General features: G+C 50.8%; 3 protein-coding genes across 7 annotated transcripts in view; 2 read left to right on the forward strand and 1 right to left on the reverse strand.

Moving 5' to 3' along the window:
* Nucleotides 1-1,754, forward strand: part of pcolce2b (procollagen C-endopeptidase enhancer 2b) — a 9,208-nt gene extending 7,454 nt beyond the window's left edge. The window contains exon 9 of the mRNA XM_060045502.1: nt 568-1,754. Coding sequence (XP_059901485.1) covers nt 568-698 — 131 coding nt within the window. The 3' untranslated portion in view covers nt 699-1,754. The remainder of the gene's footprint in view (nt 1-567) is intronic.
* Nucleotides 1,587-22,354, reverse strand: trpc1 (transient receptor potential cation channel, subfamily C, member 1). 2 transcript variants are annotated; one of them, XM_060045496.1, is made up of 13 exons: nt 21,670-22,354; nt 19,423-19,577; nt 18,237-18,338; nt 17,139-17,341; nt 13,134-13,265; nt 12,470-12,665; nt 10,840-11,176; nt 8,416-8,555; nt 8,070-8,219; nt 5,166-5,347; nt 4,278-4,479; nt 3,491-3,685; nt 1,587-2,555 (listed from the first exon to the last, which is right to left on the reverse strand). In XM_060045496.1, exons 1-13 carry the CDS (start codon nt 21,833-21,835, stop codon nt 2,328-2,330), a joined length of 2,388 nt encoding a protein of 795 aa, XP_059901479.1. In that variant the 5' UTR covers nt 21,836-22,354; the 3' UTR covers nt 1,587-2,327. The 2 variants fall into 2 exon arrangements, with proteins under 2 accessions (XP_059901479.1, XP_059901480.1); XM_060045497.1 differs by lacking the exons at nt 8,070-8,219; nt 8,416-8,555; nt 10,840-11,176; ... (4 more) ...; nt 19,423-19,577; nt 21,670-22,354 and adding an exon at nt 7,749-7,898.
* A 744-nt stretch (nt 22,355-23,098) lies between these two features.
* Nucleotides 23,099-26,477, forward strand: chst2b (carbohydrate (N-acetylglucosamine-6-O) sulfotransferase 2b). 4 transcript variants are annotated; one of them, XM_060045499.1, is made up of 3 exons: nt 23,099-23,449; nt 23,786-24,026; nt 24,145-26,477. In XM_060045499.1, exons 1-3 carry the CDS (start codon nt 23,446-23,448, stop codon nt 25,613-25,615), a joined length of 1,716 nt encoding a protein of 571 aa, XP_059901482.1. In that variant the 5' UTR covers nt 23,099-23,445; the 3' UTR covers nt 25,616-26,477. The 4 variants fall into 4 exon arrangements, with proteins under 4 accessions (XP_059901482.1, XP_059901484.1, XP_059901483.1 ...); XM_060045501.1 differs by lacking the exon at nt 23,099-23,449 and adding an exon at nt 23,475-23,696 and having other exon boundaries at nt 23,786-24,006; XM_060045500.1 differs by lacking the exon at nt 23,099-23,449 and adding an exon at nt 23,476-23,696.
* Nucleotides 26,478-27,500: the final 1,023 nt, after the last annotated feature.

Below are 27,500 nucleotides of genomic sequence, written 5' to 3' on the forward strand. Positions count from 1 at the left end.
CAGCCAGCTCGTCAGGCGCAGTTGGGGTGAGGTGTCTCGACACTCGGCTAGGAGGAACCGGGGATCGAACTAGCAACCTTTCGGTTTGAGTTAAAGGTCCCATGACGTCCCGAGACGTAGCGACCCAGGGCGTCGCTATGACGACCCCTCCACCGAGACGTAGCGACCCAGCGCGTCGCTATGACGACCCCTCCACCAGGTGTGGTGTGATTAGCCGTTGCAAGCCGTTTTGGAAATCTGCCCCTTATGACATCACAGGTGGGCGTGTCCACCTAGATGTGTGACGGATAGATGAGCAACGTTTGCTACAGTCCACTGGATAGGCTGGTAGACTGATGGACACGCCCACCTGTGCTGTCATAAGGGGCAGATTTCCCAAACGGCTTGTAACGGCTAATCACAACACACCTAGTGGCATGTCATGGGACCTTTAACCCGCTCTACCTCCTGAGCTAAACTGGGACTTTGTGTGTGTGTGTGTGTTTGTGTGTGTGTGTGTGTGCGTGTGTGCGTGTGTGCGTGTGTGCGTGTGTGCGTGTGTGCGTGTGTGTGTGTGTGTGTGTCCAGGGATGAGCTACCTCTTCATGGGCCAGGCGGATGAAGACGGACGGGGGACCATCGGACCGCAGCACCTGGTCACCGCCTTCAAGACCCGCAACCAGAAGGAGCTGAGCGGCCTGAAGACCCAACACTGCTGAGGCCTACCGGCTCACAGCTGGAGCCCCGACCTACACCTAGATCCCCCTCACAGCTCGGTCTGCACACCTTCTGGAGAACAAATCATATAGAACCCTCAGTCTACACACCTGCTGGGGAACACATCTTCTGGAGAACATATCATATAGAACCCTCAGTCTACACACCTGCTGGGGAACACATCTTCGGAGAACATATCATATAGAACCCTCAGTCTACACACCTGCTGGGGAACACATCTTCTGGAGAACATATCATATAGAACCCTCCTCGCAGCTCAGTCTACACACTTGCATATTCAGGTAGAACGTATAGATATATAGGTTTAGAACGTTACATAAAAACGTGGTGAAATCAATTCATTCCAATAATATCCTAAGTCAGGACAGAGTGCCATCTCTCGTTCTGTGATAGGGACCAGGCTACTGTAGATGTTCTGTTTAGCCCTCACACTGTTATCCGACAGGGTAAGATAAGATGTGCGTCAATAGTCCAGCGAGAGAGGAGCAGAGGGGAGACTTTAACACGACAGACCAGACGTGGGCTTCGACTTGGTTAAGGAGAGGGGGTCTCAGCGAGGCTGGAGTACTGAGGCCTCGATGAGTGTGTGTGGATGCGTGTGTGTTCCGTGTGGTGGCGTGAGTCAGTTTTCCATGTCTCACACTCCCAGGAGTCTCCACAGACACATCTGCATCATCATTATCATCATCATCATCATCATTCCCCTCAGCTCCTCCAGACCTGGTGAAAGCCTTACGGACGCTTTATTTATCTTTGAATATGAGAGTAAACTATGTCAGATGTATTTTAGCTGGACATGGGAGATATTTATTATGGTAACATGTGCAATAGATTTTATATAGGATCCTTTGGATTAGTAATAAACAAGGTTCTTTTGAAGCAAAAGTTTTATTTAATAGATGCAAAGGTTCTCTGCCAGCCTATTTCTAACCGTTTAAAAAGTAAAGAGATTAAATTAAATATTTTCATATGAAAAAGTCTGCGCTAGTTATTTAAAGTTCATTGTTTCCTGCCAAATAAAATCCTCGAATGCCATCTTCCTCGTTGTCTAACTGAAATTCATGCATCAGATAAAAGTAGATTTCTGTGTCCTTGTAACAATATAATATAATACAGACTTCATAAAACAGACCTCACTATACAGAACTTGTAATACAGAGCTCATAATACAGATACCACTATGCAGAACTTTGAAATGCAGACCTGGTAATACAGACCTCGTAAACAGACTTCAAAAACAGACCTGGTGATACAGACCCAACTCTACAGACCTCCGACCTGGTAATAAAGACCTTGCAATAAAGACCTTGTAATACAGACCTTGTAATACAGACCTTGTGATGCAGACCTTACTATACAGACCTCGTAACGCAGTCCTGGTAAGGCAGACCTCACACTACAGACCTCAGACCTCACTATAAAGACCTCATAATAATACAATAGTTTGGCTGCATCCTAGTCATTCCTGATATACAACCCATCCTGTGAATTCAAACGGTAACAAGACGAGTGTTCAGAGAACTCTTCATGCCATGCGGCCGGCCTGAGTCTGGGGATACAACATACTCAGTGAGTCCACGAGTTCCAGAGACCTCCGGAGGTTGTGGGGTTCAGCTCCGGGGGTAGAACATGGCGTACTTGGAGGTCCTGAAGCCCAGCAGGTCCCTCATCTCGTTGCGGAACTTGGAGAGGTCCTGGCGCAGGTCGCTGAGGTTCTCCAGCGTGGCCTGGTCCGTGCTCTGCATCTTCTGCCGCGTGGACGTCAGGTACCGGTGCACCAGGCAGCACATGATCTTCTGGTAGTTCTGGTCGCGCTTCTGCTTCAGGTTCCTCCACTCCTGGGGACGGCAAGGAGGCACACAGCGGGTCAGGCCCTCGTACGTCTCGTTGGAGGGGTCGTCATAGCGACGCCCTAGGTCGCTACGTCTCGGTGGAGGGGTCGTCATGGCGACGCCCTGGGTCGCTACGTCTCGGTGGAGGGGTCGTCATGGCGACGCCCTGGGTCGCTACGTCTCGGTGGAGGGGTCGTCATGGCGACGCCCTGGGTCGCTACGTCTCGGTGGAGGGGTCGTCATAGCGACGCACTGGGTCGCTACGTCTCGGTGGAGGGGTCGTCATAGCGACGCCCTGGGTCGCTACGTCTCGGTGGAGGGGTCGTCATGGCGACGCCCTGGGTCGCTACGTCTCGGTGGAGGGGTCGTCATAGCGACGCCCTGGGTCGCTACACCTGCCTGAACAGTCGTCATGGCGACGCCCTAGGTCCCTACGCCTGCCGGAGCGGCTATATATATTCTTGGATGTTTAAAATGTGTTATTTGGTTTTCATTTCAAGATGATGTGTCGTATATATACATATATATAAGCACACCTCCTCAGCATGTACTTTGAGAGGTGCACCTGACTTACGGTGCCTGCCTCAGTGGGCTACAGGGGGTCCAGAGACAAATACAGAGGCTATAGGACTTGGACAAATTGGGCAAACTACTGAAATAGGTGGCTCAAATAGGAAGGACATCCATCACAAATCAACCAAAACGTTAGGTCAACAATCAGTCTCTCCTCCACCACCACCTCTACCTCCTCCTCCTCCACCTCCTCCCTCTCCTCCACCTCCTCCTCCACCACCTCCTTCTCCTCCTCCCCCTCCTCCTCCTCCTCCTTCTCCTCCTCCCCCTCCTCCTCCTCCTCCTCCTCCTCCTTCTCCTCCTCCTCCTCCTCCTCCTCCTCCTCCTCCCCTCCTCCTCCTCCTCCTCCTCCTCCTCCTCCTCCTCACCTTCAGGCTGTTCTGTCTCTTCACGCGTCCCTTGGAGGTGTGGGAGCAGACCCACTTGTTCATGCTGGTCAGCAGGTAGCAGAGGGTCTTGGGCGAGGGCAGGATGTTGAAGGGGGGCGGCAGGGTGCACTTGTCGTCAAAGTAGCTCAGCCAGAGTTTGGCCCGGGCGAATTTCCACTCCTTGTCTTCGTGGTTCTGCAGAATTCCGAGGCACAACGTGAATATGCTGGGGATATGGGACATGGGCTCTGGAATGTTTTCCACATATTATTCACCCTGTGGCGTGTCTAAGCTGTTAACAGCGTGTGAAAAGTGTGCGCGTGTGAAAGCGCTCCAGATGTTCTGGATTGGAGCCCTTTTATAACGCCATAAACGGCCACTGGTTGCTGGATTAAATGCAGGAAAATTGTGCGGATCCCATTTCATCCAAAACAACAACCGAGCCTCTGTGGGAAACTAAATAACAGAGGAAGAAGGGCAAGAGCTATAAAAGAAACTTAAAGTTTGTTTTGCTCCTGTTCCTACTAACATATTGTTCCTCTCTACTTCAGGGTTAGATCTAGCTCGTTCCTGCACAGATATTGTTAATCTCTTCTTCTATGGTTTCTGCTCACATATTGTTAATCTCTTCTCCAGGGTTCATCTATTTATGGTACCTGGCCATATTGTTAATCTCTTCTTCTATGGTTCCTGCTCACCTATTGTTCCTCTCTACTTCAGGGTTGGATCTAGCTATGGTACCTGCTATTGTTCATCTCTTCTTCTGTGGTTCCCGGTCGGTACTCACTGCGATCTGGCGGAAGCTCTTGTGCAGCATAGCCACCAGCAGCTTGGTGAGGACGATGACCACCACGATGTTGTACGTCCCGATGATCAGCGCCCCCACGAACGACCGCAGCTCCTCCGAGTAGCTGATCCTCGTCACGAACAGAGCCACGTGGGCCAGCGAGAAGATGTACCAGAACAGGGCGTAGCACGTCCCGATGAAGCTGTACCACGGACACACCACTGTTAGTCCACACCTGGACCAGAAGGTCTCAGCCTCAATGGTAAACGGAATGCATCTATCACTTTTCTAACCAGTGGCCACTCCAAGCGCATTACAATACTGCCAAACATTCACACATTCACACACCGACGGCGGTGTCAGCCATGCAAGACGACAGCCAGCTCGTCGGGAGCAGTCAGGGGTGAGGTGCCTTGCTCAGGGACACCTCAACACTCGATGCTAGGAGGAGCCGGGGATCAAACCAGCAACCTTGCGGTTACCAGCCAACCCGCTCTACCCCCTGAGCCACACGCCACAAGCCTAAACTAGAGTATGGGGCTGTGGTGGGAATTTCCGCACCAGGTCAATCACAATCAGTTTAAACTGTATAGCATAACGAGTCATCCAAACTTGTAAAAATTAGGGTAAAATATTTGGGTAATAAAGGTACAATAACCACAACTATCATAGAACAAACACTTCACCACAAACCTGAGAGCAACTGTGCCCCCCAATAAAACAAAGTATTGGTTAACCAGATGGTATGCCCTATCAGTTCGATCCCCGGCCTGTCCAACCTTCCCCTGAAGGGGTCAGGAAAACAGGCACGTTCCATGGCACTCAGAGAAACAGAATGTGACGATAGCATTTCCGATCACAGGGCCCTAACTGTGTCGACGCTCCTACCTGTGGAAGGCGTCGTTGCTCTGCTGCTGGCAGAAGATCCCCTGGCAGTCGGGGGGGTTCTTGTCGGGGTCCTTGTGGTCCTTCCCGTAGAGCTGTGTGAGGCCGATGGTGAAGGAGAACAGGACCAGCAGGAACAGGCCCAGGAACTTCCCAAACTCCTGCAGCATCTGGCCCATGGAGATCTGCACCGGGACCGGAAGGAAAGACCCTGAGTGAAGGTAGCCCCTGTGAGCAATCTGGGGCCCTGTTAGCACCCAGGGCCCTGTTAGCACCCAGGGCCCTGTTAGCATCTGGGGCCCTGTTAGCATCTGGGGCCCTGTTAGCATCTGGGGCCCTGTTAGCATCTGGGGCCCATACCTTCTGAATGAAGGGACGGGTATTAGCATGTGGGGCCCATACCTTCTGAATGAAGGGACGGGTATTAGCATGTGGGGCCCATACCTCCTGAATGAAGGTACATGTGTTAGCATCTTGGATCCTGACACAAACCCTACACCTGTAAGATGTTAGCCGTGGCCCAGATACATCTACATGCTGCCTCCTAAATATAGCATTAGCTACCTCCTAGTTATAGCATTAGCTACCTCAAAGTTATAGCATTAGCTACCTCCAAGCCATAGCATTAGCTACACCCTAGCTATCGCATGAGCTACCTCCTAGCTATCGCATGAGCTACCTGGCTCCTAGTCATAACATAAGCTACCTCCTAGCTATAGCATCAGCTAATCTGCTAGTGACCTACGAGTGGCTAGTGACTAGTTCCTCCGTACATCCACAAATATAACAGTAACCCCCCCCCCCCCACACACACACACACACACACACAAACAAAGTGGCAGTAAATGATTATTTGTGTAAACACACACACAGACACACACAAGGCGTCGAGGAGATGGACGAGGAGTTTGAGCTTAAGTTGACCTGTAGTGTTTGTTCTGAGACGAGACAGACAGACACACACACACACACACACACACACACACACACACACACACACACACACACACACACACACACACACACACACACACAGTGTGTGTGTGTGTGTGTGTGTGTGTGTGTGTGTGTGTGTGTGTGTGTGTGTGTGTGTGTGTGTGTGTGTGTGTGTGTGCGTGTGTGTAGAGGAACATGGCTAAGAGGTGAATAATGAGGGAAACATTCATGGCTGAAACCCACACACACGTCCACGCCCACTCAGCGTCTGTGTACACGTGGTGTGTGCGTTTGGTGTGTGTGTGTTGGGTGTGTGTGTTTGATGTGTGCGTTCGGTGTGTGCGTTCGGTGTGTGCGTTCGGTGGGGCGGACTTTGGAGGCTGTGTGATAGAAGGTTCCATAAATAAAGCAGAGTGTGAGTTGTTGACAGCGAGACCATCTCACACACCCACACTTCACATTGATGTGTGGGTGTTAGTTAAATGTGTACATGTTAGTTAGATGTGTAGATGTTGGTTTGATGTGGAGATGTTAGTTTGATGTGTATTTGTTAGTTCGATGTGTACATGTTTATTAGATGAGTACATGTTAGTTTAATGTGTCGATGTTAGTTAGATGTGTTGTTTATAAGATGTTTCATTCATTAGAGAAGTAGCTGTGCCTGTTTATTAGATGTGTGGAAGATTCCTAGATGAGTCAATGGGTGTGTATAGATGTGTAGATGAGTGTGTGTATATATGTGAGTGTGTGTATATGTGTGAGTTGGTCATCTAATCGGTGTGGTCAATAGAACAAACAGCCACGTCTATTTCCAGAGTTAATCACTGCACAGCCAGACACTGATGTCAACCAGAGAGAGAGAGAGAGAGAGAGAGAGAGAGAGAGAGAGAGAGAGAGAGAGAGAGAGAGAGAGAGAGAGAGAGAGAGAGAGAGAGAGAGAGAGAGAGAGAGAGAGAGAGAAAGATTTGGGGAATGGAAAGTATCATCACGGCTAGCATCATCTCAGCTAGTTAGCATTATTACAGCTTTCATCATACCAGCTAGCATCCTAGCCATCTTTACTAGAAGTAAATCTCTTGTGAGGAAATGTTGACCTCACCACATACCTGGGGTCTACTCTGAGAGCTGGCTGGTTCTACTCTGAGGTTTGAATCATTATCCAGCCACAATAACAAACGGTCCACCAGAAGTCGTACTCAGGTTGACCCCATTTTACAACCCCTGAACGGGGAACCACATTTGTACGACGTATCCATTCATATTATTATCATCATTATTTTAATGGTGGTGAAAAACTAGGACAAATTGAGAGGAGCTGGTTATGTTTAAAAAGGGGATATTATGCCGCCAGGTGTGAGTGGGATTAGCCATCGCAAGAAGTTAGAAAATAACCCTAACCCTAGCCTTCTCCTGTTTTAGGAAAAGTGAGGCAGAAGTGGGCGTGTCCACCTAGATGTGTGCTGGATAGATCAGGTTACCGGCTTATCTATCCAGCATACATCTAGATCTAGGGACCCCAGGACGGAGCTGGTTACCTGAAGGGCCCCAGGACGGAGCTATTAGCTGGAGGGGCCCCAGCAAGGAGCTGGTTACCTGTGGGGGCCCCAGCACGGAGCTGGTTACCTAAGGGCCCCAGCATGGAGCTGCTACCTGTAGGGGCCCCAGCATGGAGCTGGTTACCTGTGGGGGCCCCAGCACGGAGCTGGTTACCTGTGGGGGCCCCAGCACGGAACTGTTGTCTGTAGGGGCCCCAGCACGGAGCTGGTTACCTAAGGGCCCCAGCATGGAGCTGTTACCTGGAGGGGCCCCAGCACGGAGCTGTTACCTGGAGGGGCCCCAGGACGGAGCTGCTACCTGTAGGGGCCCCAGCACGGAGCTGGTTACCTGAACGGCCCCAGGGTGGAGCTAGTTACCTGTAGGGGCCCCAGCATGGAGCTGTTACCTGGAGGGGCCCCAGCATGGAGCTGTTACCTGTAGGGGCCCCAGCACGGAGCTGGTGGTGTACATGAAGAAGAGGCGCAGGTAGCTCAGGATGTTGGCGAAGGCGAAGAGGCCCTCGGCCACCAGGATGGGATGGAACGCGTCCCAGTTCTTCCTCTCCGTCTCCTCCACGTTCTTAAACTACACACACACACACACACACACACACACACACACACACACACACACACACACACACACACACACACACACACACACACACACACACACACACACATAAACACACACACACACACTGTTTAACTACAGCGGTTCTCCTGGTGGGGCTGAGCTCCAGGTGTGGGGGGCCCCCCAGGAGCTCCGAGGGCGGACCTACCTGGCTGTGGGCCACGATCTTCAGGGCGAAGGTGGCCAGGTACAGGGAGTTCATGACGAAGCTCAGCTGGTTCCTGGACTCGTCCAGGAAGTCCTCCAGACCCTCGTACCAGAGGCGCTTCACGTCCGACCACACCATGCCTGCAGAACACACAGCACGACCCGTTACACACACACACACACACACACACACACACACACACACACACACACACACACACACACACACAGCCGCGGCCGCTGGGAACGGGAGCACCGGCTGCATGTTAAACACGCGCGTGTGCAATGATGAAATGAAAAGTATAAAGTGTCCATCAATCATACACCCATAAGATAATACAAAATAAAATAAATATAAATAAATCACACGGTGATTACAATGTCACGCCATAAGGACAGAAACTGCACACACCCATGAGCCACACAATCAATGAGGCTAAGAGATGCCTCATACTTTGCCAAATACTTTGTCACAAATGTTAAAATGTTAAAATGTTAAATTAAATTCAAGTATTGCATTATTGATTTAGTTGAAGTGATTTTTTGGTAGCACATTGTTTCATAACCGATGTGTTAAACACACAAGGGTTCAACAGTGTCAAACCCTGTTAAATTGTGTAACACTGTTCAACACTTGTGTGTTGAACAGTGTCTAAGCCTGTTAAACACACAAGGGTTTAACAGGGTTTAACACTGTTCAACCGTTTAATACTGTTCAACAGTCGCGTATGTTTAGACTGTTTTGACTGTTAAACACTTGAGTCTTTAACCTCTTTAACACCTCCTACTGGAGTGGTCAGGCTGGCAAACCAGCCCAGAGGTTGTGGGATCCATTCCCCATGTCTGCAGTCTACCTGTAGGCATCCTCCAGCAGGATGACCCCTGACCTTCATGACATGTATCTGCAACGCTGTAGCTCGCTGTGGCTATAAGTCTGAATGAATAGTAAATAAATGACTTATGTGGGGAATTTTCACCCTCTAGTGGGTATTCGTGGTAGTGCATAGAAAACCTCCGTCTGGCTCCTTGAATCATTCCTGGAGTATCCCAATAATGAATAAATATGTATATGTATATATTTGTGCACATGGTAGGCACATATTCATATTTTTATAATAACAAATAATATTGTATTTCTTCATTGATCAGCTCTACAATGATCTTCCTCAATAACGAGAAAAACAGAGGAAGAAGAGACTGAAGGATATGAACATGAGAGAGAGACACAGTGAGACAAACAGAGAGCGACAGAGAGAGAAAAACAGAGAGAGAGAGTGAGACAGAGAGAGAGACAGAGAGAGAGAGACAGTGAGAGACAGAGAGAGAGAGAGAGAGAGAGAGAGAGAGAGAGAGAGAGAGAGAGAGAGAGAGAGAGAGAGAGAGAGAGAGAGACAGAGAGAGAGAGAGACAGAGAGAGAGAGAGAGACACACACAGAGAGAGACAGAGAGAGAGACACACACAGAGAGAGACAGAGAGAGAGAGAGAGAGAGAGAGAGAGAGAGAGAGACACAGAGAGAGAAACACAGACAGATGGCAGGATATGGAGATGTAAGAGACGAGGTGGTGGTATATGGAGGTTTTAGCCAGCACTCATTAAGGCGATGTGGTAATCATGGCGATGATTTGCCTCCAGTTACCATGCCGACTCATCTCTCCCGCGCTGGGACGGAGAGACCAGTTTGTCCTAACCACAGCCAGACAGATCGAACATAATGATTTTAAATGGGCGTCTGGCAGTGTGTTTGTAGTGCTGCATACTGTGAGGCAGACAGTGAAGTGCCACCAGCTCCCTCATTGGCCACTGATGAGCAAAGGGGAGGAGCCATTTCTCCGAGGGCATCTGTCATCATCATCTGACAGGCTCTTCCTGTTATCATTATGGACACATGATGGCTGACACAAGAACATCTGTTCTCTCTCTTCCATCTATCAATACATTATAAAGTATTTTATGAACAGTGTGTATTAAATAGCGAAATTATGAGGACCTTTGCCCTACACAGAGTGTGTTAACACAATATGAGGACCTCTGTGACTAGTATACACACTGTGTGTTGAACAGAGACATTATTGGGACACATGAGACTAGTATACACACTTTGTGTTGAACAGAGACATTATGGGGACCTCTAAGACTAGTATACACACTGTGGGGACCTTTGCACTACACAAAATATGAGGACCTCTGCACCACACAAAGTGTGTTAACACAATATGAGTACCATTTGACTACCCAGATTGTGTTAACGCAATATGAGGACCTCTGAACTACACAGTGTGTGTTAACACAATATGAGGACCTCTGAACTACACAGTGTGTATTAACACAATATGAGGACCTCTGAACTACACAGTGTGTATTAACACAATATGAGGACCCCTGAACTACACAGTGTGTGTTAACACAATATGAGGACCTCTGACCTAGGATCCAGAGGATGAGCAGGAAGTCGATCATCTCCAGCGCCGGGCCCATGGTGTTCTTCTTGCCCTCGTTGTAGACCAGGGAGTAGAGGTTGAGGAGGAGGAGGAAGGTGAAGTAGGAGGCGCTGTGGATGATGAACTTGACGAAGGGCGTGTGGATGAGCTGGCCCACGCGGGAGCGCGGCGCCAGCAGGTAGCACAGTGACAGCACGGGCCACAGTACCGCCACGCTCAGCACCGTGGCCATCTTCAGACAGGTGTGCTTCCGCCGGTAGCTCGCCGTCTCGCCGAACCACACCGTGTTGAGGAACTGCTGGCAGTTGGACTGGGCCACGAACTGGAGGGACGACAGATTACCGTATTACAGCTAATATAGCTAACTGTACTGTTTAGTAATGCAGACGACAGGAGATATGGAAGTTCAGATTGTTTTGAAGCAGTTATGACACATTTAAATTGATACGTTAGAGGTATAGAACAACTCCTCGAGGCTGCTTACATAGAAACCTGGAGAAGAAAAAGATAGGAGTGGTGATGTTAGAATGCGGCCAGCTATGGGCTTCCTAGCTTGTTGCCTTACTGTTAGGGAATGTTAGCCTTCTGCTAGCTTGCTGCCTTACTCCGAGGAAATGTTAGCATTCTGCTAGCTTGCTGCCCTACATGTGAGGGGATGTTAGAATTCTGCTAGCTTGGTGCCCTACTGTGAGGGTAGGTTAGCATTCTGCTGGCTTTCTGCCTTGCAGTGAGGGATTGCTTTATCCAGCTAGCTGTGTCACTTTGTGTTTAACAAACAATCCAGGCTCAGCAATCCATGAAGTACATTCTGGCGGAGCTTCAAGCTCTTAGCGTTTGGCGTCTGCAGGCTGAAGGACCAAGTCGGAAAGCCACACTTGAAAACAACACATACCGAGCAACAGATTGCAGACGTTACAGTTCACTGACTCAACTATTTACTGTTGCAGCAGTAGATTAATTAAAGCCAGCGTGTGTTGGATTACAATCAGAGGACATTAGTTCATGAGTCCCTGTTGATGGGGTGCTGTAGCAATGGGTCTGGTCATATGGCCGGTGGGGAAGTAATTACTGTCAGAGTTAAGTAGAACACAGCCCAATCACACCACGCACCAAGCCCCCCCCCCGTCTACCGTGCTACGCCGTAAACATCGAGTGGGGCGGACGTCCAGGCACCATCTGAGCATCTGAACTAGCTTCAGCTCAGACCGAGCGACTGAGACAGACTGAGGGGCATCCTCCAGCCTGGTGACCAGTAAACCCCATGGTTCACCCAGGCATGTCTTCTACCAGCCGAGATCCAACATGCGTTCTACCAGAAACAGATCCAACATGGAGATTCCAACATGTGTTCTATCAGCCCAGATCCAACATGGCCTCTACCAGAAACAGATCCAACATGGTCTATACCAGCCCAGATCCAACATGGAGATCCAACATGGAGATCCAACATGGAGATCCAACACGTCCTCCACCAGCCCAGACCCAACAAGTGTTCTACCAGCCAAGATCCAACATGGAGATCCAACATGGAGATCCAAAATGGTGCCCAGATCCAACATGGAGATCCAACATGGCGATCCTACATGCGGTCTACTGGTCCAACATGGCGGCTCACCTCCTTCTGGTTGTACTTGATGGCCAGCTTGAGGCGGCTGAGGTTCATGCGGTCCTCCAGGAGGCCCCTCTTGTCCAGGAGGTCCTCGGTGGACGTGTGGTTCAGGATCACCTCCAGCTCCCTGGAGTTACGTGCCTGGGCCAGCAGGTCCTTAGCAAACATCTTGCACTGCTTGGCCAGCTCCTCATAGTCGTTCCTGGAGGAGGACAAACCCACGCTCCTGTTAGGCTGCAGGCGGACAGGGACTAGAAGGAGGTGGAGGAGGAGGAGGTGGAGGAGGTGGAGGAGGAGGAGTAGGAGGAGGTTTAGGAGGAGGCGTAGGAGGAGCTGTAGGAGGAGCTGTAGGAAAGAATAAGGTGTAGGTGTAGGAAGAGAGGAGGAGTAGGAGGAGGTGTAGGAAGAGAGGAGGAGTAGGAGGAGGTGTAGGAAGAGAGGAGGTGTAGGAGAAGGTTTAGGAGGAGATGTAGGAGGAGGTGTAGGAAGAGAGGAGGTGTAGGAGGAGGTATAGGAGGAGGCGTGGGAGGAGGCGTGGGAGGAGGTGTGGGAGGAGAGGAGGTGTAGGAGGAGATGTAGGAAGAGAGGAGGAGTAGGAGGAGGAGTAGGAGGAGGTGTAGGAGGTGTAGGAGGTGTAGGAGGAGAGGGGCAGGAGGAGGAGAGGAGGTACCTGAACTCCACCTCCACCAGGCTGAGCTCCCGGAGGTCGGCGCTGAGCTCGAAGGCCCTCAGGATGGGGTCCTCCTCCGTCAGCATGATGAGGGACGGGCTGGACAGACAGCGGTAGATATCCAGACGGAACCTGCACAGAGACACAGAGGTATACTGGGTATAGAGAGAGAGAGAGACACAGAGATATACTGCATACAAATAGAGAGAGACAGACAGACAGACAGACAGACGGACAGACGGACAGACGGACAGACGGACAGACGGACAGACGGACAGACGGATAGACGGATAGACGGATAGACGGATAGATAGATAGATAGATAGATAGATAGATAGATAGATAGATAGATAGATAGATAGACAGATAGATAGATACAAACATACATACATACATACATACATGTCATACATACATACTTACATTCATGCATATATATATTAGATGACCTTATGGAAGAAGGGACCTAGGATATGGCCCCCCCCTAAACACACTCATGCTGCGGCCCCCCCGCACACACTCATGGCTGCCCCCCCAGACCAGCTTGGCTGTACCTAATAACTCAACAGTGAGGTTCAGATCCTGTTGGAGGAAAAGCGTTGTGCAATCCTCGGCGTGTTGAGATGAGAAGACAGGCGCAGCCGTGTCCTGGAGGAACGGACATTCATGTCCATGCGCTTCTTGAGCTTATTACCACTAGATGATGACGCTGAATGTACTCAAATACGTTCAGCCTCTACCACCGGGGTCGCGCTGGCACAGTGGCTAGCACTGCTGCCTCAAAGCAACAAGGTCCCCGGTTCAAACCCGGCGGGGGTCGGTCTTTCTATCTCCCCGTGTGGAGCCTGTCTCTCCCTCCCCGTGTGGAGTCTGTCTCTCACTCCCCGTGTGGAGCCTGTCTCTCTCTCCCCGTGTGGAGCCTGTCTCTCTCTCCCCGTGTGGAGCCTGTCTCTCTCTCCCCGTGTGGAGCCTGTCTCTCACTCCCCGTGTGGAGCCTGTCTCTCTCTCCCCGTGTGGAGCCTGTCTCTCTCTCCCCGTGTGGAGCCTGTCTCTCCCTCCCCGTGTGGAGCCTGTCTCTCTCTCCCCGTGTGGAGCCTGTCTCTCTCTCTCTCCCCGTGTGGAGCCTGTCTGTCTCTCTCCCCATGTCCAGTTTTTATTATTATATATGCAGAGATCATTCTGTGTTGAGTACGCAATGAATAATAAAGAGATGAACTGTCTTAATTTAACGCCAAACAGAACATTCATAAGAAGACATTTGATCGTATAACTATAATATAGAAGAACACTGGGATTGAGCTGGGAGTCAATCTCTGGTTAATTATATAGATAGATTGATTGACAGACACAGAAAGACAGACAGACAGATAGATGATAAAGATGTGATGGAGGTGCTGGGACCCCTCTTGGCCCACAGCAGCTGAGCAGGGACTATCGATTTTCTCGTGGGAGGAACATCTGCGGAGCAGCTCAGGTCTCTGATTCAACGATTCTCCGAGTTCAGCTGCAGGTTAGCTAGCTCTACAGGCTAGTTCCTGCAGCCAGTCTAGCTCTACAGGCTAGTTATTACACCCTACATACTACAAGCTCTGCCCACTAGCTAGGTTGTACAGGATAGCTAGCTCTACAGGATAGCTAGCTCCTACAGGATCGCAAGCCACTACAGGCTAGAGGCCTGTCTCTACTTAATCATCTCAGGACGTTTTGGGGACTCAAAGCGCTGGTGGGATGCCCTGGTGTGTTCTGTAATGTATGTTTGACAGCAGTCTGATTCATGGCTGTTTCCAGCGCGCTGCATACCAGGAGCCAGGAAGAAAAGCAGCACTAAATGAGGAGAGAACCTTTCTAACCCGGGTTTAATTTAGCTGAAGATGAACCTGGGGAGACAGCTCTAACAGGCAGGATGTTTACATGTGCTCTCATAGACCCATTACGCACTGAGTTATTAACTGTCATGTAAAAATAGACACGTGATGGACGAACGTGTCCTACTTGTTGCATTCAAACTATGTTCAATACTTCAAACTATGCTCCGTACGACCGTAATCTGATGATGAAGGCCTGACCTAACTAAACATCTTTTACTTTGGTAACCTCACCTTCACCTTCACCTTGCAATGGTTATGCTACTGTCGTGGCATAACCATAACTACGTAACTATTACATACAATTATATACAAATTATATAAACCCTGTTTGTATAATTACTAGTCAATTGAAAAGGAATTTCTATACATTCTCCTTGGATAGTTTGCATTTGCGTTGCCACCGTAGTCTGATACTGAGGCCAATCGACTTCTTTAGTGTGTAGACTCCTTTAACTGTCTGCCAGCCCTGCTTGCAGCCTTGCAGACATGTCCACTTCACCCATAAGGGGCCTACACACAACCCAGTATCAAACCAACGGCCAACTGCCTTTATCTATACACTATAGATCTCTCTCTCTCTCTCTCTCTCTCTCTCTCTCTCTCTCTCTCTCTCTCTCTCTCTCTCTCTCTCTCTCTCTCTCTCTCTCTCTCTCTCTCTCTCTCTCTCTCTCTCTCTCTCTCTCTCTCTCTCTCTCTCTCTCTCTCTCTCTCAAACCAACTGCCAATTGCCTTCATCCGACCACTTGCAGAAAAGTCGCAATGAAACACACCGTGGAGACTACTAGCACCTACACAGTAGCGTGTACGTTCTGCACTAGTTTCTTGGCGGTGGTCCGACCCTCCCACACACCGCGCTGATTCGCTGGTTGCGTGCTAGCAGAACACAGCACACAACCTAGCAGCACACGACCAATCAGAGTATCCGATGGCTCAAATCCTCCTCGGAGGTCTTGTGTCTGCAGGCCACCGACGCCCTGCTGGTGGCCATTGACTCTGAGGTGGTGGGAGCAGTGGACATCCTGCTGAACCACCGGCCTCGCAGGTCCTCCAAGCCCTCCATCGCTGTAGGTCTACCTCTAACCTCTGACCTTTAACCTCTGAGTGTAACCCTAACCCTAACTATCTAACCCTCACCCTGCTCCTAACCCTCCATCTCTCTAACCCCATACCCAAACTTGACCCACGACTTCCCTCTAACCTCAAACCCTCTAAAAATGTATTTAACCTGAACTGCTTATCAGAGGTCTTTTGATATGTTCATGGTATTTTAATATATAAAAGGTAAATACTTATATGTCTCTCTCTCTCCATTGATATAAATTATAACTCTATGTCCCTCTTTATTTATTTACCGTTGACCTATACATTCAAGGTCTATTGATTTGTTCACGGTATATAAGTATATTAAGCTAATTGTTTCAATCATCAACATTTGTTGTTTGTTCCCGATCTCGTCCAGAGTCTCAGATGGCCACCAGTTGGGCCGGTGTGTAGCAGCCTTTAGGGTATCGCAATTTAACGCGGTCTTTGGGTTTACAGGGAGTGTCGGCGGCCCAATCTAGTGCCGCTTTTCCACTGCACATGTAGCTCGACTCGACACGACTCGACACGACACGACTCGACACGGTAGCAGCACGGGTCCTTTTCCACCGCAAATAGTACCTCCTGGACGTGGGCGCGGTCGGCTGCGCGAAAGGGCCGTGACGTATTTTTGTACGCGACGCAAACAACACCTACGCAACCCACACATGGACAGAACCCACATAACAACAATGGAGGACATCGATGCGACGGTATTCGTGTTCGTATTATTAGCTGGCATGTTGAAGAAGTTGAAGAAGTTGAATATGTTGGCTGCGGCGCTGCTATGGCTGTTACCAGCATGGTTGCCATGACGCTCTCGTGACTTCGTCACACTCTCTGGCCAATCAGTGGCCGGCCGCCTGCCGACGTCACCTTTTAGCATCGGCTCAGCTCGCTTGGAACCTAGAGCAAGGCGGTACTAGAAAAAGCAGCCACTTCAGGTACCAGATACCATGTTTTCGCGGTGGAAACGCAAAAAATGCGAGCTGAGTCGAGTCGAGTCGAGTCGAGTCGTGTCGAGCTGGTACCATGCAGTGGAAAAGCGGCAGTTTACCGGGAGTGACGGAGGCTGTCCTTCTTGTTCTTGGCGTTGCAGAGCGTGCACTCGCAGCCCACGGCGTGGGGGCGGGGCAGGGAGATGTCCTGCTTCAGCAGCATGGTCAGGATCTCGTAGTTGTTGCGGTGGGCCGCCAGTATGACGGGGGCCACGTCCATGGTGGTGGAGTACTCCGCGTTCTGGATCCTCTGCATCAGTTTCTGCAGCGGGGGGGTCACAGCTGTTTCATACGGTCATGTCCCTCAATGTTGATGATTGAAACAATTAGCTTAATATACTTATATACCCTGAACATATCAATAGACCTTGAATGTATAGGTAAACGGTATATAAACAAAGAGGGACATAGAGTTATAATGTATATCAATGGAGAGAGAGAGAGAGAGAGAGAGAGAGAGAGAGAGAGAGAGAGAGAGAGAGAGAGAGAGAGAGAGAGAGAGAGAGAGAGACATATAAGGTATTTACCCTTTAAATATATAAAAATACCATGAACATATCAAAAGACCCTGATAAGCAGTTTAGGTTAAATACATGGTTTGAGGTTAGAGGAAAGTAGTGGGTAAAGTTTGGGTATGGGGTAGGGCTTTGACTCCAAACTTCGTCATTCGGATATAATTCGAATATCAAAAAATAAATCAAAATTCGAACGAATATTAGGCAGCCCTTAACCTGTTATGGGCAGGCCAAGAGGGAGAGACGTCGGAGAACCCGACGCAGTCTATTCATAATATTGTAATGACCACGGAAGAGGCAGTGAATGAAGTATTGATTAGACAGCGATTTATTAGAAACCTAATAAACCGTTGGAACACGCAAGGCCGGTAACCATAGCAACGCCGGTAAACAAACCTCGCGCAGCCCAATCCAGGTCTTACTGAAGGCATTTAATGGTCAAAATATTATTAATAAATATTCGAATATATTTGAATATTAATATTAATAAACAAACAAACTTCGAATATGATTTTTGAGCATAAGTCAAAGCCCTAGTATGGGGTTAGAGAGATGGAAGGTTAGGAGGAGGGTGAGGGGTTAGATAGTAAGGGTTAGGGTTACACTCAGAGGTTAAAGGTCAGAGGTTAGAGGTAGACCTACAGCGATGGAGGGCTTGGAGGACCTGCGAGGCCGGTGGTTCAGCAGGATGTCCACTGCTCCCACCACCTCAGAGTCAATGGCCACCAGCAGGGCGTCGGTGGCCTGCAGACACAAGACCACAATGATGACATCTACCTGACACCTACCTGATGTTCACCTGTAGCCTGCAGACACAAGACCACAACACCTGACGTCTACCTGAGGTCTACCTGATGTTCACCTGTAGCCTGCAGACACAAGACCACAATGATGACATCTACCTGACACCTACCTGATGTTCACCTGTAGCCTGCAGACACAAGACCACAATGATAACATCTACCTGACATCTACCTGATGTTCACCTGTAGCCTGCAGACACAAGATCACAACACCTGACGTCTACCTGAGGTTTACCTGATGTTAACCTGTAGCCTGCAGACACAAGACCACAACACCTGACATCTACCTGAGGTTTACCTGTAGCCTGCAGACACAAGACCACAACACCTGACATCTACCTGAGGTTTACCTGTAGCCTGCAGACACAAGACCACAACACCTGACGTCTACCTGAGGTTTACCTGATGTTAACCTGTAGCCTGTAGCCTGCACAAACAAGACCACAACACCTGACGTCTACCGGAGGTTTACCTGATGTTAACCTGTAGCCTGTAGCCTGCACAAACAAGACCACAACACCTGACGTCTACCTGAGGTTTACCTGATGTTCACCTGTAGCCTGTAGCCTGCACAAACAAGACCACAACACCTGACGTCTACCTGAGGTTTACCTGATGTTAACCTGTAGCCTGCAGACACAAGACAACAACACCTGACGTCTACCTGAGGTTTACCTGATGTTAACCTGTAGCCTGCAGACACAAGACCACAACACCTGACGTCTACCTGAGGTTTACCTGTAGCCTGCAGACACAAGAACACAACACCTGACGTCTACCTGAGGTTTACCTGTAGCCTGGTTAACAACCTGATTTGTGTGTGCGGGACATTTACAACTTAGATCTCCCTATTACTAACTTAGTACAGATGACACAGCTTGACATACCAGGCACACTCAACAATAGCCTATTTGTGTGTGTGTGTGTGTGTGTGTGTGTGTGTGTGTGTGTGTGTGTGTGTGTGTGTGTGTGTGTGTGTGTGTGTGTGTGTGTGTGTGTGTGTGTGTGTGTGTGTGGTTGTGTACCTGGCAGCCGTGCTCCAGCAGCAGCTGCAGGATGTCCAGGTTCTCGTTCTCGATGGTGATGGTGACGGCGTCCCGCCCCAGCACGTCCAGACAGTTCAGGTTCAGCTCCTCCTCGCGCTTCTCCCCCAGCAGCTTCTTCACCATGTAGAAGTCACCTGACACCACCCGAAAACACCGTCATTGGTCACATGACCCCGCCCATCACAACACCATCACTGGTCACCTGACACCACCCATACACACCGTCATTGGTCACATGACCCCGCCCATCACAACACCATCACTGGTCACCTGACACCACCCATAAACACCGTCACTGGTCACCTGACAGCACCATCACTGGTCACCTGACACCACCCATAAACACTGTCACTGGTCACCTGACACCACCCAAAAACACAGTCACTGGTCACCTGACACCACCCGAAAACACCGTCATTGGTCACATAACCCCGCCCATCATAAAACCATCACTGGTCACCTAACACCACCCATAAACACCGTCAATGGTCACCTGACACCACCCAAAAACACAGTCACTGGTCACCTGACACCACCCAAAAACACAGTCACTGGTCACCTGACACCACCCAAAAACACAGTCACCTATCTATCTATCTATCTATCTATCTATCTATCTATCTATCTATCTATCTATCTATCTATCTATCTATCTATCTATCTATCTATCTATCTATCTATCTATCTATCTATCTATCTATCTATCTATCTATCTCTCTATCTATCTATCTATCTATCTATCTATCTATCTATCTATCTATCTATCTATCTATCTATCTATCTATCTATCTATCTATCTATCTATCTATCTGTGTAACTAACTAACTATCTATTTAATTTTGTTTCCATTTATTATTGGCTCATTGCTGTTTCAGTGTTTCATGAGAGGAGGAACGATTAAACAGACTTCAAATTAAAACACAGAGAGTGTGAAACTCAAAGCGATGACATAACAAGATGTGTTCTGGTGAACAGGAGCATCTCTCCGGAGGAGCTGCCAGCTCCCACACACAGCACAGATATGATTTATGCTTTTGAAGCACGACCAGGACACATTCAACAAGAGCCCAGTCTGACCAAATATGGTCACACTAACTTCCCTCCAGTCCTCCCTCAATTCACTATCCTATTCAACCTATTCAAGTAAACATGACTCCACAAATCGTCGGATTCAAGTCTTAGTAGCCCTACATCAGCTCCTAATACCTCCAAGCTGTCCTACCTACCTCCTAGTCATCCTATATTACCTCCTAGCTGTCCTACCTTACCTCCTAGTCGTCCTACCTCATTCCTAGTCATCCTCCCTACCTCCTAGTTGTCCTTCCTCATGTCCGAGTAACCCTACCTCCTAGCTGTCCTACATTACCTCCTACTCGTCCTACCTTACCTCCTACTCGTCCTACCTCACCTCCTAGTCATCCTACGTCATCTCCTAGTCGTCCTACCTCATCTCCTAATCATCCTACCTCATCTCCTGTTGTTCCTACCTTACTTCCTAGTCATCATACCTTACCTCTTAGTAATCCTACCTTACCTCCTAGCTGTACTACCTAACTCCTAGCTGTCCTACCTTACTTCCTAGTCATCATACCTCCTCTCCTAGCTGTCCTACCTCCTATCTGTCCTACCTCCTAGCTATCATACCTCCTATCTGTCCTACCTCCTAGCTGTCCTACCTCCTAGCTGTCCTACCTCCTATCTGTCCTACCGCCTAGCTGTCTTACCTCCTAGCTTTCCTACCTCCTAGCTGTCCCACCTCCCGCTCGTGGGCTGATCTCCAGAGTAGATCGCGAGCCTCGGTAAACAACAGCCGGCTATCCTGCCTGCACAACGCGATCCTTCTCCTTCTCTCCTCCTCTCTTTCCCTCCTCCTCTCTTTCTCTCCTTCTGCCATTCTCTACTTCTCTCCTCCTCTCCTTCTCACCTTCCTTCCTCCTCCCTTCTCCCCTTCTCTCCTCCTCTCCTTCTCCCATTCTCTCCTTCTTTCCTCCTCCCTTCTCCCCTTCTCTCCTTCTCTACTTCCCCACTTCGCTCCTTCTCTCCTCCTCTCCTTCTCACCCTCTCTCCTTCTTTCCTCCTTCCTTCTCCCCTTCTCTCCTTCTCTACTTCCCCATTTCGCTCCTTCTCTCCTCCTCTCCTTCTCACCCTCTCTCCTTCTCTCCTTCCACCTGACACAGCAGCAGCAGGTGCATCATGGCGGAACAACAACAACAACAGACCACCCACCTTTCTCGCAGGCCAGCAGGAAGAGCTTCTCGTCCAGCGTGGTGTCCTCCTTCACCTCCCGCACGTCCTTCAGCGCCAGGAATGTGTCGGGCGACGAGGACTCGGCGCCCTGGTACAGAGCGGCCATCACGACGGACAGAGAGTACGGGAAGACGCTGAGGTGCATCCCCCCTGGAGCACCTGAAACCCCGGGGCCCGGGATCGTTCAGGTAGGACCCGGGATCGGTGAGATGGGACCCGGGATCGGTCAGAGAGGACCCGGGATCGGTAGAGTGACCCGAGATCGGTCAGGTAGGACCTGGGATCGGTCAGAGAGGACCCGGGATCGGTCAGCCTTGAACCGGAATCGGTTAGGTAGGACCCGGGATCAGTGAGATGGGACCCGGGATCGGTCGGGAAGGAGGGCCCGGACGGCTCGAGCCCACCGAAGACGACTTTTGGAGAGCTCGCACCAATAACACCATCTATAAAGCTCGCATGAACACCGTGTTCGGCGCGCTCGAGCTGCTCGAGCAGAACCGGAAGCGCATCTCCGTTGTGTTTTGTAAGTTGTTCTGCACGCGCCACGAAACACCGCGGTTCACCTGTCCCTCACGCTGTTTACCAAGACCATTCCCTGGCATCGCCGCGCGACGCAGCTCTCTGGTCCTGATGCTGCTGCTGCCGCCGGAGCCACTGCGCATGCCCACTGCTTCCCCAGCACGCGCGTTATTGATTATTGCGTAACGTGGCTTCACCTCTGCTCTGCAGTGGCGCGCGGACCGCGGGCGCCATGCCTCGGGCGGTCCGTTTGATCACATCCTAGATGCGTTGTATATACACACAAATCTTTCGAATTAGGTATTTTGTCTATTCTGATTATGCTGTGTGTGTGTGTGTGTGTGTGTGTGTGTGTGTGTGTGTGTGTGTGTGTGTGTGTGTGTGTGTGTGTGTGTGTGTGTGTGTGTGTGTGTGTGTGTGTGTGTGTGTGTGTGTGTGTGTGTGTGTGTGTGTGTGTGTGTGTGTGTGTGTGTGTGTGTGGAGGGGGGGGTTTGTGTGTGTGTGTGTGTGTGTGTGTGTGTGTGTGTGTGTGTGTGTGTGTGTGTGTGTGTGTGTGTGTGTGTGTGTGTGTGTGTGTGTGTGTGTGTGTGTGTGTGTGTGTGTGTGTGTGTGTGGATGGATGGATGGATGGATGGATGGATAGATAGATAGATAGATAGTTTGAATGATTGATTGTTTGATTAGCAGACAGACAGGCCGACAGACAGACAGACAGACAGACAGACAGACAGACAGACAGACAGACAGACAGACAGACAGACAGACAGACAGACAGACAGACAGACAGGCAGACAGACAGACAGACAGACAGACAGGCAGGCAGGCAGGCAGGCAGGCAGGCAGGCAGGCCGGCAGGCAGGCAGGCAGACATGACATTGATCCATTAACGTCCAGCAGGTGGCGGTGTCTCCCTGGTTTTATTGAAGCATTATAACGGAGTAACAAGTCCGTCTGAAATCCACAGAGCTCCCGATACGGCCCCGATGTCTCTCCTGCCGGTCAACAATGTGTGTTTCTCTCCCCTCTCATTCATAACATGGATACACACAAAGCTAACGGGCGATACATTTGGACGGACAATGATCACAAGCCTATGTGTGCATGAGGACCCCGGTCGGTTCTGAGCGTTTCGTGTATATTGTCTACCATGAAGACAGAGTTACCGGAGACAGGGGAGGCCTGAGGGAGTGATCAAAGACAAGTCACCAACCGGAGCGACGTGCGACATGACGTCTGATGTGTAAGATGCCCCTGGTGACCACCTCTCTTTACCATAACAACAGCATCTCCCCCCGCGTCACCGCCGCTCTGGCGGGAGGGGGACGGGGACGGGGGGACGGGCGGTCGTGTGGACCAATACCGGGAGCGGACTGAGCACGTCTCCTCTCGGATAGCCAATGACGTGGGTCGGTGGGCGGTTCTTTGTCTGTGTTCTGATTGAAGCAGAGCGGTTTGTATTAGCTGGAGGAACGGGGGATCAGGAAGAGGTAAATATCCCTGATGCTCTGGGAGGATGCGTGTAGTGCTGGAGTGCCGCTGAGCAGCGCTGCATGTGCTCTGATCATCTCCTCTCCAGTCGGCGCTTCATCGTCTCCGGGATCGCGGACATCGTCTCCCCCCGAGCGGCGCTGTGTGAGCGGGGATGCAGCAGACAGACTGCGCAGAGATGCCTCCGTCCAACGTGACGAAACAGGGCGTCTGATCTTCCCTCCAACGCCTCTTTGTTTTTATCGTGCGGCCGTGGATCTACCGGCGGTGCGGTGTCTCGGATGGGCCTCCGGGAACCTGGGCTCCTCGGTGTGTGTGTGTGAACAACGGTATTCCGCAGTGCTTTAAATTCCGCCTCTCTCGCCTTGTGTGGATTCCGTTTGTGATGTCTAATAGTCGGCGACTCTGTTATCTAACTGGCTGATGTCTCTGTATTCTCTCTCGTAGAATAAAATACATCGTTTTTATCGTCGGTGAGAGTGTGAGGAGTCCCTGGTCGCGGGGGAGGCTTCCAGTCCAGATGAGAGGCAAACAGTATAATCAACAGCTGAAGTTGACGGCGCCCTGGGAGAAGGATGCTGGCTACGGCAGGAAGCTCAAGACGTACCGCAACCACACCAAGATCATAGCCCAGCCCGGCATCGTCATGAAGGTGCTCCGGCGGAAGCGCATCGTGCTGTTCATGGCCTACTTCCTGCTGCTGGTGCTGACCATGCTGAACCTGGCCAACTACAAGTGGACCAAGGAGCCGCAGCAGTGCAACCACCAGATGAGGAGCACGTCCTACCAGAGCCGCTCCGACATCCGCTTCCTCTACCGGCCCTCGCTGGCCAAGAAGCGGCAGTTGGTGTACGTGCTGACCACCTGGAGGTCCGGCTCCTCCTTCTTCGGCGAGCTCTTCAACCAGAACCCCCACGTCTTCTTCCTGTACGAGCCCATGTGGCACATCTGGCAGAAGCTGTACCCGGGGGACGCGGTGTCGCTGCAGGGCGCCGCCCGGGACATGCTGAGCTCGCTGTACCGCTGCGACCTCTCGGTGTTCCAGCTCTACAACAGCCCCGGGGGCAAGAACTTCACGTCGCTGGGGCTGTTCGGCGCCACGCTCAACAAGGTGGTGTGCTCCTACCCGCTGTGCTCGGCCTACCGCAAGGAGGCGGTGGGCATGGTGGACGACAAGCTGTGCAAGAAGTGCCCGCCGCAGAGCCTGCGCCTGCTGGAGGAGGAGTGCCTGAAGTACGGCACCGTGGTCATCAAGGGCGTCCGCATCCTGGACGTCAACGTGCTGGCGCCGCTGATGGAGGACCCCTCGCTGGACCTCAAGGTGATCCACCTGGTGCGGGACCCCCGCGCCGTGGCCAACTCCCGGATCAAGTCCCGCCACGGGCTGATCCGGGAGAACCTGCAGGTGGTGCGCAGCCGGGACCCCAAGCTGCGCAGGGTCCCCTTCGTGGACCCGGGCCACAAGGCCAACAAGAAGGACGGCTCGGACTACCACTCCATCGGCGCCATGGAGGTGATCTGCGACCGCACCTCGCGGACGCTGCGCTCCGCCCTGGCGGCCCCGCCGTGGCTCAAGGGGCGGTACATGGCGGTGCGCTACGAGGACCTCGTGGAGGACCCGGTGAAGACCCTGCGGAGCGTCTACGGCTTCGCCAACCTCACGGCCAACCGCGACATCGAGCAGTTCGCCCTGAACATGACGAGCGGGCCCAGCTCCTCGTCCAAGCCCTTCATCGTGTCGTCGCGGAACGCCACGCAGGCGGCGAGCGCCTGGAGGACGGTGCTGAGCATCCAGCAGATCAAGCAGGTGGAGGACTACTGCCACCACGCCATGGCCGTGCTGGGCTACGACCGCGTGCGCACGGCCGGCGAGGCCAAGGACCTGAGCCGCTCGCTGCTCAGCCCCTCCAAGCTGTGAGCCCCCCCCCCCCCTCCCCCCCATCTCCTCCTCCATCACCAAAGCAACGACCCCCCCCCCCCGTCCCCCCGTCCCTCCCTCTGTCGCCCCCCCCCCCACTGAGCCGCGAGGTTCGGTTCAGTGGTGCCCTCCTCTGATTGGTGAATCAAAGCTTTACGTCTCAGATCAGTGTCTGGGGGGTGGGGGGGGGGGGGGGACCTCTGGAATGTATCTGTACCCTCTCAACCGGACTACTTTTATACGCGGACTGGTTTACCTCGACCTACCCCCCAACCCCCCCCCCCCCCACCAGGACTCGAACCGTGAGCCGTGTGGGGGGGGGGGGTCCAGAGGGGTTCTTCTTGAATGTCCACCCCCCCCCCCCCCCCCCCCACCCATGTGGGCGACACACTTTGTGAAAAAACAAGCAGTGACTGAGACAATGATTGAAAAACAAAAAGGCCATTATTTTTTATTAGTGATTTTAATTTGAATGAAACCAGAGACAATCATCGAGTTGTTGTTGTCTATGTGCCATCGGGTTAGGGAGTCCGTCCAGTCAGCAGTAGGCAGGGCGGTGACGTCATCACACCGTGGGCCGTTGTCGAAGTCGAGCTGTGAGTCGTTCCATTCCAAAATGTTTACAAGTGCTTGCTCTCCACAGAGATGAAAACCGTGATCTGGGACACACCGCATCGAGCTGACCGATGACAAGGGAAATGTTTGCACCTGTGTTGAACTTGCATGATTATTACTCATCTCTTTATAAATCTGTTTTTATCAGAAAGAAACGTTTAGTTTACCAGTGATTTTTCTGACATTTTGGTGCTTAGGAGAAAAATAATGAACCAAAATGCACAATAAATGAAAAAGTGAGGAAAAATGGGATCCATCCTTTCCGAAATGTTCATACTAGCAGTGGACAGACCTACCTGGCTCATGTGAATGTACAGTAAATATGGTTCAGACTAGCAGTGGACAAGCATGGCTAATGTTAATGTACAATAACTCATGTTCAGCCTTGGACTGGACAAGCCTCCCCCCTGTGAATGTACAGTACACTAACTAATGTTCAGACTAGTACTGGACAGGCCTATCTGGCTCATGTGAATGTACAGAAACTGAAGTTAAACTCACATAAGGCAGGCCTACCTTGCCTTATGTGAAGCTACAGTACAGTAACTAATATGAAGGTACTGTATATATAATAACGTCCGACTGATCACACATCTAGAATCAGATACAGAGGGTCAGTAGCAGCGAGAATGATAAAGGAACAAATAGTTTACGTCAGGACACGAATATCTACATTTTTCATAATTTAGCTGAGTAAGTGACTGGCACTGCGAGAGGTGCAGGGGCGGATCGCATTTCAAAATGCTTTCTGAATTCCACAACAAATAGAACAACAGAGTGCGTTCTGGACGACTTGATCATCACAACTCAGCAGAAATGCACCAGTCAGCTCATCAACTCCTCCCTCGAGACCTGGCTGTTGGGGTTTATATGGAGAGTCCTGCTGAGAGCTGACTGTTCTCTGTCTAGAAGTAGAGTCCGGTTCAGAGGGTCTATAAGTAGAGTCCGGTTCAGAGGGTCTGTGTAGTCCTGTTCTGATAGTCTATAAGTAGAGTCCGCTTCAGAGGGTCTATAAGTAGAGTCCGGTTCAGAGGGTCTATATGTGTAGTCCTGTTCTGATAGTCTATAAGTAGAGCCGGTTCAGAGGGTCTATATGTGTAGTCCTGTTCTGATAGTCTACAAGTAGAGTCCGCTTCAGAGGGTCTATATGTGTAGTCCGGTTCAGAGAGCCTACAAGTAGAGTCCTGATAAGATCATCTATATGTGGAGCCCTGTTCTGAAAGTCTATAAGGAGTCATGATTTGATCGTCTATATGTAGTCATGTTCTAA

Source organism: Gadus macrocephalus, chromosome 23 (assembly GCF_031168955.1).
Source record: "Gadus macrocephalus chromosome 23, ASM3116895v1".
NCBI lineage: Eukaryota > Metazoa > Chordata > Actinopteri > Gadiformes > Gadidae > Gadus > Gadus macrocephalus.

What these genes read in the sequence shown, in the direction of transcription:
- trpc1 (XM_060045496.1), bottom strand. Translation starts at nt 21,835, where the DNA reads ATGCACCTCAGCGTCTTCCCGTACTCTCTGTCCGTCGTGATGGCCGCT. An exon ending in TGCTGGAGCACGGCTGCCAG is followed by an intron (nt 18,339 to 19,422) that starts GTACACAACCAC and finishes TTGTGTCTGCAG; the next exon opens with GCCACCGACGCCCTGCTGGT. An exon ending in AGATCGTGGCCCACAGCCAG is followed by an intron (nt 8,220 to 8,415) that starts GTAGGTCCGCCC and finishes GTGTGTGTGTAG; the next exon opens with TTTAAGAACGTGGAGGAGAC.
- chst2b (XM_060045498.1), top strand. Translation starts at nt 23,710, where the DNA reads ATGCTCTGGGAGGATGCGTGTAGTGCTGGAGTGCCGCTGAGCAGCGCT. An exon ending in GTGTGTGTGTGTGAACAACG is followed by an intron (nt 24,027 to 24,144) that starts GTATTCCGCAGT and finishes TCTCTCTCGTAG; the next exon opens with AATAAAATACATCGTTTTTA.